General features: G+C 28.6%; 2 protein-coding genes across 2 annotated transcripts in view; one reads left to right on the top strand and one right to left on the bottom strand.

Moving 5' to 3' along the window:
• The window catches only part of LOC139424817 (uncharacterized), a 204,252-nt gene that overhangs the window by 105,800 nt on the left and 85,326 nt on the right, over nucleotides 1–13,126 (top strand). The gene's annotated exons all lie outside the window — the stretch shown is intronic.
• Nucleotides 1–13,126, bottom strand: part of LOC107446204 (uncharacterized) — a 68,211-nt gene that overhangs the window by 34,488 nt on the left and 20,597 nt on the right. The window contains exon 4 of the mRNA XM_071181830.1: nucleotides 721–5,654. Coding sequence (XP_071037931.1) covers nucleotides 721–5,526 — 4,806 coding nt within the window. The 5' untranslated portion in view covers nucleotides 5,527–5,654. The remainder of the gene's footprint in view (nucleotides 1–720; nucleotides 5,655–13,126) is intronic.

Consider the following 13,126-nt stretch of genomic DNA (forward strand, 5'->3'; position numbering starts at 1 on the left):
GCTAATTTAGTCAATACAGATATATATATATCTTCGTATGGGTAGAGTGCGTGTGGTATTGGTCCTCATTGGTTTTACCGTGAATGGTTCGATTTTGCACGCAGTTCATCGGTCTGCCAAAGCACGGGAGCCTTCCTCTCGGCAGAGGATCAAAATTGTATGGCATGTTTTCGGATCCTCCTCAGGGATGTTTTCCAGACTTTTGCCAATAGTCCATTGTTCTGCTCTAGTCAGACGTAACTAAAAATACTTGCCTACCTCTTACTTGCTCGATGGAGTTACTTTCATATTCGACAAAGTGGCATTGAATTCACATCATTTAATGATTTTAACAAAGTAATAATTCAATAATACAAATAATTTTTCACACATAGAAATAAAAATTTAATTCTCCAATACATAAATCCCATTTCTACAAGCAGTTTTTTTTATTTACTGTGAGATTTCTATTACTTAGTTTTTTTAATCTTTAATTTAGTTTTCTTTTTAAATTTATTTAGATGATATTATTTTGAAACAGTCATGATTCCACCTGACGTTGCGCATTATTATATGTAGCTACAATGGAGAAATGTGTGGTTTAAAATTTAACAATTTCAGTTAATTTTTCATTTGTATAGGCAACACGATATACAGAAGCATTTAAATACAATATGGAAATTGGCCACAACGGAAACAAGGTGATTTGAAATGTTTATCTGAATCTGTATTGGACACTTATTCCAATTTGGTTAGGCCAAGTTCTTCCATTTTTTTTATTACTTCTAGTCCCCAATTACGAGCCGAACACATAGTTATACCTCTAGATCTGTCTGTATTATCGGCGCCTTGCGCAATTAAATACTCGATTATTTCCCTTCCTTGAGCATAGAATAATGGTGTTTTATCACACACATCTTTAGCTTTAATGTCAGCACCATGTAATATTAAAACTTTGACAATCTCCTTACTTTTTTTAACAGCATTATGCAGAGGTGTATTCCCAAAACTATTTCTAACATTAACATTAGCGCCTTGGGAAATTAAAAACTCGACTACTTCTTTAGTAGAAGCATAGAAGAGAAGTGTTTCCTCTAAGCTATTTTTAGCATCAATATCAGCGCCGTGTGATACTAAAAGCTCGACAATTTCCTTACTTCTCCCAACTGCTTCATGGAGAGGTGTATTTCCGAGGCTACATTTAGCGTTAATGTCTGCACCTTTTTCAAGTAAAATTTCAACTACCTCCTCATTATCAGCAAAGAACAGAGGAGTCATTCCACGGTTATTTTTAGCTTCAATATCGGCGCCATGTATTATTAACAGCACTACAATATCTTTTCTACCATTTTTAACAGTCTTGTGCAGTAATGTATCTCCGCTTTCGTCTCTTGCTTCAAAATCAGCGCCCTGGTTAATCAAAAACTGTAGTACCTCCTCACTATTAGCTAAGAATATTGGTGTTTCCCCCCTGAAGTTTTTAGCTTCGATATCAGCTCCGTTTGTTATTAAAATCTCGGCGATATCCTTAGTAGCAGCATAGTGAAGAGGAGTCCGTCCTATTATATCAGACTTATTTATAAATTTGCTGTTACTTTTTAACAGAGCATTTAGAAGTGCTGATAATCCTTTTTCTGCTGCTCCGTGCAATAAAGTTTCTACTGGTGATTTAGCAACAGACGCAAGTCCCATCATTGCTTCACACATGTCATCACCATTTGCTCCATTTCTTAAAAGTAAATCGGCAATGTCCCAATGACCATTTTTATCAGCATATCTTATAGGGTTCCATCCGAAAAGGTCTTCAGCATCAACACTAAATCCGTGATCTAATAAAATCATGGTAACATCATAGTATCCATATGCAGCAGCTACATGAAGTGCTGTTCTTTCTATCCTATCTCGAGCATTAGTGAAATCTTCTACTTTGACTGCATTTGTTAATATTTTCCTTACCTCCTTTTTATCTCCGTTTAAAACCGCAAGATGCACCTCACAGTTATTTTCCCCGTCAGTTACCATATGATCAAAGAAAATAGTGGTCAAGTCATGCTTCTTTCTATAAATCTGATCATAAAAATATTTCCTTATTTTTTCCCTTTTTACATTGTTGAAATAAAAAAGTGCAGCAAAATACTGGGTAAAACTTAAGTGAATAAATATTGGCTTTTCATCGACAATATGACTAATGAAACCTGAATTTTCTTTCCCATCTTTTACCTGCTGTTCATATTTTTTTACTTCGGTTATTTCTTCATCGTTAAGAAACTTTTTTAAATCTTCTTCCCAAAGCAGCGCATCTAAAGATAACAAGGTATATTTTTTTAAAAACGATTCATGTAGTATTTCATATTCTGGTCCAGATTTTGTTTGATCTAATATCTGCTTTTCTGCAAGATGCCTTTTGTACTTCTTTTCAACAAATAATTTATAAAGGTTCAAAATACTTAATTTTTTCGACAAATTTAATTTAATTTTGTTGGGCAGTTTATAAGGGGCTTCGAATTCTTCTTGAACTTCAACCAGCATTTTTATTTGCAATGGTATTCCCGTAAATTCTTTACTCTTATCCGAAGTGGGTTGCAGCACACTGTCAAGCAATTTTTTGGCAAAATTCTCAAAGTTCTCCGTAATACTTAGCTTCAGAATCTTACGGAAATAATTTTGAATAAACAACATTTGATCCTTTCTAGATAGTGGTCTAAGAGTATACGATAGCACACTTAATATATCTTCTAGTGCATTTTTCATGTGTGGGCGTGTAGTTATCCAGAGCTTTTCTACTTTTGAATACTTCAAAACTCTTAATAGTTCAACAACTTTCTCTTCGTATTTAGGAACTATTTCATCAAATCCATCAAATAACAAGGCAACCTTACCTGTAGCATTTAATCTGTGTTTAAATAACTCTTGCTCTAGAGGAGTGTTTATTAATGCTATGTCCATTATAAATTTAAAAATTGTGTCCTTATCGTTATGAAAATTGACATTTGCTAGCTTTCCTGTATAATCATTCAAGTTAATTCTCACAACCCAAAGGATGGCATCTTTGTTTTTCATATTTTGTGCTAATTTAGTCAATACAGTTGATTTTCCCGCACCAGACACTGAACTTATGACTACTATTCGCTCATGCAATTCACGACATTCATAACCATCGTCTGTGTCTAAATACCTGCACAATCTCGATGTAGCACCCCGTGAATTTTGCCACATAAATCGTTCATCCTCCTCTTTTAGCCAATGAATATTTCGGCTCTCATGCTCAATACAAAGTTTATCAAAATCGCTCTTGGAATAGGAAATCAGCAATATATCTTGATACTGTCTAAGCTCAGATGGGTCAATCCGACCATTATAAGTAAGGTAGAAATTAATATCTTTTTTAATGTATTTTTCAATTTTTGGCTGTGTAAAAATGCGATCAATATAGTAACTCTCAATATCACCCAAATCTGGAAGCGGTTTTCCTACCTCTATCGCTTCATTGTTGATAAGTTTAGATAATATTTCTTCATCTACCAGATGTGATGACTCACTTGCTATTAATTTACCCAAGCTTATCTTTCTCCCTTGAAAGTAAATTTTCTTCTCTAAGAGTTGCTTCTGAGAATCATAGGTTAAGTCATCAAGTTTAATTTTTTTATCATCCCTTATTTCACAATTTAAATTATTCTTATTTCCAAAACAAAATTTTAAATCGTAATTCCTTTGAGAAACTAGAATAAACTTATACTTTGGTTTAACTTTGAAAGCCCTAAATAATTCTTTAAAATAAGTTTTTAATAGTTCTTCTCCGTTTTCCACTGATTCATTGTTATATTCAACCACGAATAGCATAGAAACGTCCTTATCCGATTGCTTTACAAATTTATTCAACGGAAAAAACTGCTCTAAATTTAGAAGCTGCTTCAGACTGAGAAAAATGGTTTGATACTCATTTTTTGTCTTTTTCAGAACTTTATGTATTTTTTTAATTCCTATTATAGGATGTACTTTAAATATAAGATGTAAAAATTGCAAGTTTGCGTCTTTTAAGAAACCATCAAAATCTATTGTAGCCTGTTTAAGTTCAATATATTCAATTGACAGAAGATAATCCAGAGACTGTTTTCTGTAAACGTCATTAAAAGCATCCAGAGTATCTAATTTAGATTTTATTTCATGGTGTATAGTTGGAAAAACAAACAGAGCGTTTTTGACACAAATAATCAACTTTTGAAGTTTTTCTCCAATCCCGTATTTGATGAAACCTCTTCCTTCCCCCTGTTTCATTTCTAAACCTTGCAATACTTCTTCAATTATATTTGCATTCAATACTCCTCTTGTTTTTGTATCAAGAGAAGAAAATAAGTCATCAGCGTTAGAAAGCATCGAAAATTGCTTTAACCTGTGGCAACCATCTAGAAATTCAAACTCCGGCTGTGTGAAAATATTAGCACTACATTCTCCTCTTTCAACACTCTGAACTTGGTAACGAAGAGTACAATATTCGCTATCCTCAGGAGGTGGATTATAGCAGTTAGTACAATTAGCTAATTTATGAAAATGTTCATATTCGTTGGTGCTTGTTGAAAATATATTAAATATTTTTTCAACTATTATTCCACCTAATCCTTCTTTTACTAATGGCCAGTCTATGACCTTCATTATCTTTTTTTCCGAACTACATAATAAAGAACTGTATATTAATGCCTTTTTAATGTTGTTCATATTGTGAGATTCCATTGTGTATTGAAAAAAATCCCAACTAGATGATCTGTGGGGCATATTTTCAATAAATACCCGGTACAAGTTACCAACGTTAAGATGTGAGTGAAGAGTATTCACCAAATTTGGTGCGGATAGGTAAATTGTGACATCCAAGAAAGAAGAAGAATGGGCTGTACCGCTGTAGCGTACATTAAAATCACTTTCCATTTTCAACAACATGTCTTTGCAACCAGGACTGTCAAAGACTACTGTATGTGAGTGAAAACCTTCTTTTCTGCTTTTTACAAAAAAGTCACCCTCGCCTTTTGTAAGATATTCAGTAGAAAAAGTAGTGATCTGTGCTAACCAACCTCCCAATGAATGTCCAGTAATAGACAGAGTCAAGTTCGTTGATTGTTTTCTATTGAACTCTTCCACTTCAACTGCAATTTTATTGGAAAAAGTAATTGCAGAGCTCATTTGAGAAGTATATTCATTCGATAAAATACCTTCATAGTCCGCCCAAATATCATTCAAGGCTTTAAGCTTTGTACCTTTATGTGCGATAACAACTTGCTGGTGATCAGGTTTCCAATATGCTGCGCCAAAATAACCATCACCAGAGTTTTTTGACGTGGTCAACAAAACCCAACCAGTTTCCAATGGATTAAGAAAAGTTTCTCTTTCATGATATACTTGAGATGAGAATTCTGCTAACTGATAAACACTGGGATAAATGAACTTATCAAGGCGAATAGATCTTGCATCACTGGTATTTTGAATCACTGATATGAAATTTTCATTACTGAATTCTAATTTAGCTACTTTTAATTTTCTGCTGTAGGGAAAGGTCATTTTTAGCTTGAGATTTTCCTTTTCACTTGTAGTGTAATAGCTTTTTTTCTTCAAAGGATTTTCCACTTAATTTCATTGCCTTCCTTAATCCATCCAAGTGTTATTTCCATATCAAGACCATTTTGTCTCTACAAAAAAGGAAAAGTTATTAATTTCAAAATCTTTTCTAAATTACTAAATATTACAAAAATAACATAATTTTATGTATGAAAGTCAAAAGGTTTGGTGGAAAATACCATATTCTCAAGATTTATTAACGATTTACTTTCATCTATTTTATGTTTTTGTTTTAAGTTTTAAAACAGCTTGATAAATTCAGTTTCAGGTTTTTTCTTGAAATGTAAATAAAGTTACCAAGAACAAGGACATTTTTTTATCTCTTTTTAATCCACTTTATATACATTCAACTCCATCAAGTATTTTTAACTATTATCTCCTTAATTTATTTTTTATAATAAATCAATTAATTAGTATTTTCTTGTTTTTTTATTTTTTGTTTTTAACATATAATAAAGCCATGAAATTTATTTATTCTTTAATTGCCAATTTTCTTTTACCGAAATATTCGAAAATAATTTTTCAAATTGATATTTATATTTTACTCAAAATTTTTAATAGCACCTGCTTTTTTACTCCTACCGAACCATGAATTATGTATATGTGTTTACAAATTTGTCGAAAACTCCTAAAACGTGTCGAAAAATTTTAAGGTGTTTTGAACAATTCTTAACAAACTTGGAATTTTCACGAACGACATTCATTTAGACAAAACGAGCAGTTAGGTACCACAAATAAAATACTAAATTTTGAAATAGTCGAATATTTAAAATTACTCAGAAACTATTTGATCGATTTCTTTAAAATTTTGTATTTGTTACTTGAAATTACTAATCTAGAAATAATGTCTATTATTAAATAAAATAATAAAAAAAATAATTAAATAATCATTCAAAAATTTTTTTTTACTTGAAATTAGCATTTCATAAACGAATTTTTACAATTGCGTGAAAAATGTTTCAAATCTCTTAATAGTGTCCTAACGTAAGGCAAACTACGCCCACGCCCACAAAAAAAGAAAGAAAATAACATTAAACATTAAGGAGTCCAAACTTTGGACTGCTTTCTTTGCTAAACGATTAGCAGCATATTTTTAAATTGCGGCTAAAGCTCATACAAAGAATCCAAATCCATTGAAAAAACGTGATGCTCAGTCAAAGAAATTACGGCTTTGCGTTTGATTTCGTAACTTAAAATATTGTCTGCTCCAATTAATTATCATGTGTAAGGTAATACGCCTTCCAACAATTAAAATTGTATCTAAGCACGTTAAAAATAGATGATCAGATCAAAAGTTAATCTGGTTGTTCAATTCTTTTGCGCTAAACTTTATAAAAAATTTGAATAAACAAATAAATAAGAGCTCGATAAAATTACATTGTGTTCGTTTACTGCAAATTTTCTTTGAAAACTCAGGGTAAGGATTAATAGACAATTTGCACCCCTCCATCAACTGTTTAGTTAAAAGAATATATAGTAACACACTAAAAAGAATGGATATTCAAATCTCATGAAACTGTTTTCGTATTTTTAAACAAACATTTCCTGGTATATGCCCCGATCGAAATTTTGTCAAAGTGACGATATAACTATTTCCATTTCCTAGTTGACGAGGAAATAAATTTTTTTCAAAACTAAAGAAAGCTTTAATTTATTTACTTTATTTTTCAAAAAAAGTAGATCACTTTTTTATGTGAACCATACAAATGAATCAACGTCTCTTAAGCAAGGACTGATGGAACGGAGAGACCAAAGTGAGGCCAACGTAGCACCAAAACATAACAAATTTAATAAAACATGAAACATACGAAGCTAAAATTGAAAATTAAAATTCAGAAAAACTGCAGAAAAAAACACAAAATATAACATATAACGCAAGTAACAAATTCGAATGTATTTCAAAAATGATTTAACACATTTTCGCAACAAGTTTACAAGATTTACCTTGGATTTCCAGATTTATCTTAGTTACCTTGGAATAGCCAGAAAATCGATGTGTGCAAGAAAATTTATATTTAATAAGGCTTAATTTTTGTTATGGAACTTTAATCATGATGATGTTTAGAAAAATCATTATCATTTAATGAAAAAAAATTTTTTTAAAATATTCTTTATTAAGTAGTAGAAGATTTTTTAGCCACGGATTGTCCATGATAAAAATAATTTTTTTTTAGCAGATACATTTTTAATATATTCATTATATTTATAACATACGATTGCTTCAATGATTTTATTAAGATCTTAATTTTATCATTTGGATAGCTATTGTTTTTTTTATCAAATTTCAGAGGAGTCAGACTGTTTGTTTTTTCGATCAATAAACATTACTGTAAATTCTTTTAGTTCAAATAATTTGATTAAAAGTGGTATTTGGAATTGTAATGTGACAAAGAGTGTAAAATGCTCTTAGAAACAATGTAATTCGACGTATTTAAATTTAAAATTTATACTTTTATCGTATAAGTCAGCAATGCAGATATTATTTTCTTTTTTAATACTTAAATCCAAAAAAATTATAACGAATATAATCGTCATAAAAACGAAGCAAGATTAATTCCTAGGGATAAACATTTCCTGGTATTTCCTGCAATTAAAAAAATTGTATCCTCTTGAAAATATTTGTAAATTAAATATTTGATAATTAAATAATCAAAAAATTTAAAAACAAATTTAATACAAAGTTTATAATTTTTTTTAATCATAGTATATAAAGAAGTTAGCTATAAGTGATGAAAAATTTGATCCTTATAGTATCTCACGCATTTAAACGAAAAATGTTTTTCGTTGTAAAGATAATTTAAAAAAAAAGACAAAGATTAATTAGAATTTGCCATCAATCAAAATAACAATTAAAAATGTTTTTATAATCATACTAATAAGTCAAAACAGCATCTTCTATTTTGTAAAGGTGATTGCTATTGAAGAGATCTTGGAAAACAAAAGTCGCAATAGAATTAATTTTATTTTGTTTAATTCTAAAATTGGTTGCTTATTAGTGATAATCCAAAAAAAAACCTATTATCTTTAATAATATTGTTAATAATTTTATTCAAGTAGTTGGAGAAAATATAGCCAGTAATTTGTAAGAAAGTATTAGACAGAGAAGTAATTGTTCTAAATTTAATAGAAATTTTATGAAATTTTGGATTAACTTAAGTATGGAAATTGCGTATTATTAATTTTAAATTTTAACCTCGTATAAAAAGTCAAAACATTTTTTAATGTTATTATCTAAATTACGAAGATGAATTTATTTTAAAGTTCAACAAAGAATATTTTACAGGAGATTCAATAATTATTGTTATCCTTGTCTATAGGGGTAATTACAAAATTTTTCAGTTGTTGCTTAATTGCTGTAAAATTTATAGTAAATTACTGAATAGTTACTGTAATTTACATTTTCCTTATTATTAAAAATATAGTTATTAAAGTATTAAAAAAATAAATAGCCAATTTCCATCCTCTTAAGATACCTAAAAGTAAAGAGAATCTATTTAATATCTTTAAACAAATTAAGAAATCATTTTTGAAATTTAATAATAGTTATATGGTAAAAGTGTCTAAATTTCGCACTTTTTTCTTCGAATTCCTAAGTTCTACATTTTTTATAGTAACATTTAAATTTTAGTAATAATACATTTATGAAGTTAACCAGCAAATTCAAAATAGTCATCTTCATCACTGTGACATTCATTATAGGATAGATTAATTTTCCCTAAATTTTGACAATATCATTATAATCAAAAATAGTTCTACTTTGAGGTTCTCTAAATTTATAATTTTTATTTAGGTTAAAGTCTTTTTATGGAATTTTTTTTTAAAATTGTCAATTATGAAATTTAATCACATCAAAATAGGGTTTTGTTATCCAACGTTATCCAATTTTTTTTTGTATTCAGTGAAATTTTACTCATTTCGGCTTTCATAAGATCGAAGCAAAGAATTTCGAAGCGTAAATTAGTAAAAGAAATGTTGTAAATAAGATCTTGAAGATGATAAATATCATTATCTTCATTGGAACGAAAATACAACGAATTAGGTAAAAAATTTAAAATAAAACATACCAAGGGAAAAAAAATGCAAAATTAAACACAAAATGTAACATATAAAGCGAGTAGCGAATTCAAATGTAATTCCTTTTTATTGGCATCTTTCAAAAATGATTTAAAATAATTACGTAGCAAGTTTGTCAGATTACAAAATATGCAAAAAAAAAATAATAATAATAATAAATTCGGCCCCCTTTATTGTGCATGGATTCGGCATCAAAGCACCGTTTATGTTTTAAATTTCTACATTCATTTTAGAAAGGATGAAAAATTAATTTAAATATTCACATCTAAGATTTCATTTCTATAAAAATACAAAAGAGTTGTAAATAAATCTTTAACGAATTACTGACTACTCAACACTACATAAATATGAAAAACAACACTAATTGAATTTTTTATGAATGATAACTATAATGCGGCCAATAGATACTGAAATTCTACAAGTGGTGACACATGAGAAAAATATATATTAATTACATTAATTTACTTTCAAGCAATTAGACTGACTAAAATTTAAAATTTTTTTGTTTCTTTCTATGTTTTAAAGGAATATCTCAAATGTGTGTGATGCACCATTTTGTAACTACACATTTCTTAATAAAGAAAATGAGACAATGATATCATTCATATCAATTTTCAGATTAAAAATATCCAAAATATACTTCTTAATGAAGTATCTTTGAAAAAAATACTGATTATAATGAATTACAAAATTAAATTTTTATACCTGGATGATGTTAAATTAGATCTCTGTCTTTAAGATGCGAGCAGACAATTATAGAATTATAGAACAATTATAGAATGGAATGCTTAATGTTCGATAAGATAAAGACAAAAAAAGGTTAAAGGCTGATAACTATACCAAATCAGATAACAGTTTGCTTGTTTCCATAGAGATATTAAAATCACGAATTTAAAACTAAAATTATACGATTTTAATTGTATTATTTTTGTATTATACATTTATCAGATAAATTTATCTTTACGGATTTTATAGGTTTCTCTTTATCAATTTATTTTGACTAATTTTATTTCAACTTACTCAAGTAGCTTAATGAAAATCTAACAGAAAATTTAGAAATTGAAACAGGAAACAGAAAATTATACTTTCATAAATTTTTTTTTCTTCTGTTTTAATTGTCTTATAGTCAACCACAAACTATGCATATAATTATGTGTAATTGCTGCATCTTTGTTGCATAATTTTCATGACACAAATGAGCTTACACTGTAAAAAATTCGGATCAAATTTCGTTAAAAAAAGTGCTGGTGCTCTTTACCGTAAAATACATTTTTACTGGGATATATTACTGAACAAAAATTCTGATATACAGTAATTTTTACAGTTATAATTCAAAATCATAAAATCATGATCATAAAACCTTAAAATCATTGAATAACTCTAATCAAATAAATATTACTGTACAAATGAATTTTACGATATAAAGAATTTTACGGTAAAATGAATTTTAGGGATGAGGCACTAAAAGTGCTAGTACTTTATATCGTAATTTTTCTGAAATTGTTTACAGTGTAGGGTATACTTTGTGCAACGTAACAATAAAGCGAACCAACGTGAATGAAGCACAAATCAAGGTATATAAATGGACCTACTATAGTTTCGGTTCTGTAAACAAGAATCTTTCTCGATGTCTAAGCACAAAATATAATGCTTTTAGATACTGTGTTTAGGTACTCTACGCATTTAAGGCAGGAGTGAAAAAGAAATTTTTTAAAATTTAAATTCTAGATGCAATGAATTACCACTAATTTATCAACTCAAAATACAAATCAATTCAAACACTTAAAATACAGTCAGAACGATTAATATTGCAAAATGTCTGAAGAAAAATATCATGAACAAATTTATGTTTGGTAAATGATTACTTTTATCCAATTTAACTGAATTTTTCTTTCATATTAAATACTTAGGCAGTTTTTAGACTTTTGTGTTCCGTAATTTATTATCTATCGCTTTAAAGGAATAGTTTTAAATCACTTCGGAAATGCTAGACAACTGAATTCATAACAAAGCAGAATATTCGCAATTGATGTTTCAATAGTAAGACACAGTAGAATTGTGTATGTCTAATAACATAGAACGTGTAATATTCTGGATCAAATCGTACTGTAAAATCTTATCAAACAAGGTCGTAATATCTTATCATATATAAAGAGCTTAGTGATAAACTGTAAAAAATTCCGGGTCAAATTCCGGCACTTTGTGTGTATTATCCGTAAAATCCCTTTTTACCCTAAAATATTTTACCTTAATTTTTACTGTTATATTTATTTATTTAGAGTGATTCAGTGAATTCACGGTTATTATCACTATAAAAATTACGGTATATCAGAATTTTTGTTCAGCAAATTCCGCTGAATAGGGTTTTCACCGTAAACAGTACCGGAAATCTGACTGCAGGTATTTTATACCGCAATTTAATTCGGAATTTTTTGCAGTGTAGAAATAGATAAATGACATTATAGGGACATTTATTAATTGATGAAAATGATATAATAAGTGGTTGCTTGAATATGTTTAATGTTTAATGCGCCAGAATTGTTTTTGCTTTCCCTTTAATTTTAACGCTACTAATCCACATAAGTTTTGAGTGTGCTTCTATAATATTCATTTTAAATAAGTAGCGGTAAATGAAATAGCACAAATAATTAAGACACTCGCCGGCTAAAAACTCGATGATAAAATAAATCGGAAATCACTTTTTTTCTTCTTGCCTTGATTATAGCGACTCTGAAAATGTCACGTGCATGGTTCTTCCACTAAATTCTTCATATGTCTAAACTTTAATTCAATGTCATTATTTTCGATTCACTCCTTCAATGGTAGGTATAACAACAAAGTGTGCAGGTCTTATTTTTAAAATACACAGTTAAATATCACATTTATGTTAAAAATTGAATACATTAAGGTAATTCATTTCTTCTAGATAATTACTGAATAAAAAAATGGAGCCGTGTTAAAAAATTAATTATCAAATTTTGCTATATATTTATTGGTCATAAATAAACCAGGAATTATATTTCAAAAGCGAGAAGGAAATAATGTATTAAGTTTTGTTATAAAAAACAGAAAAAACAATGACTCATCCCTCTCTACAAATTGAATAGCTAATTATCAACTTACACAGGTTTTTGTCTTTCTTTCCTTTCTTAAAGGAATTTATAACTTTGTGCTTTTTAAAACTTAAAGAATTTCATTTGAAACTTAGAAACGCTAAACCCTCGCATAATAGAAACAAGTTCGTATTTAATGTGAATAAATAACATGAATAATATAACATTATACATAAATAATACAACATTATACATAAATAATAACATTATACGTAAATAATAACATTAAACATAAATAATGACATTAAACATTAATAATAACAATATACTTAAATAATAAGATTATACATAAATAATAACATTAGATATAATTAAAAAAACATCATTAATAATGTATTAACATGAATGAATAACAA

The sequence above is a fragment of the Parasteatoda tepidariorum genome, chromosome 6 (assembly GCF_043381705.1).
Source record: "Parasteatoda tepidariorum isolate YZ-2023 chromosome 6, CAS_Ptep_4.0, whole genome shotgun sequence".
In the NCBI taxonomy this organism is placed as follows: domain Eukaryota; kingdom Metazoa; phylum Arthropoda; class Arachnida; order Araneae; family Theridiidae; genus Parasteatoda; species Parasteatoda tepidariorum.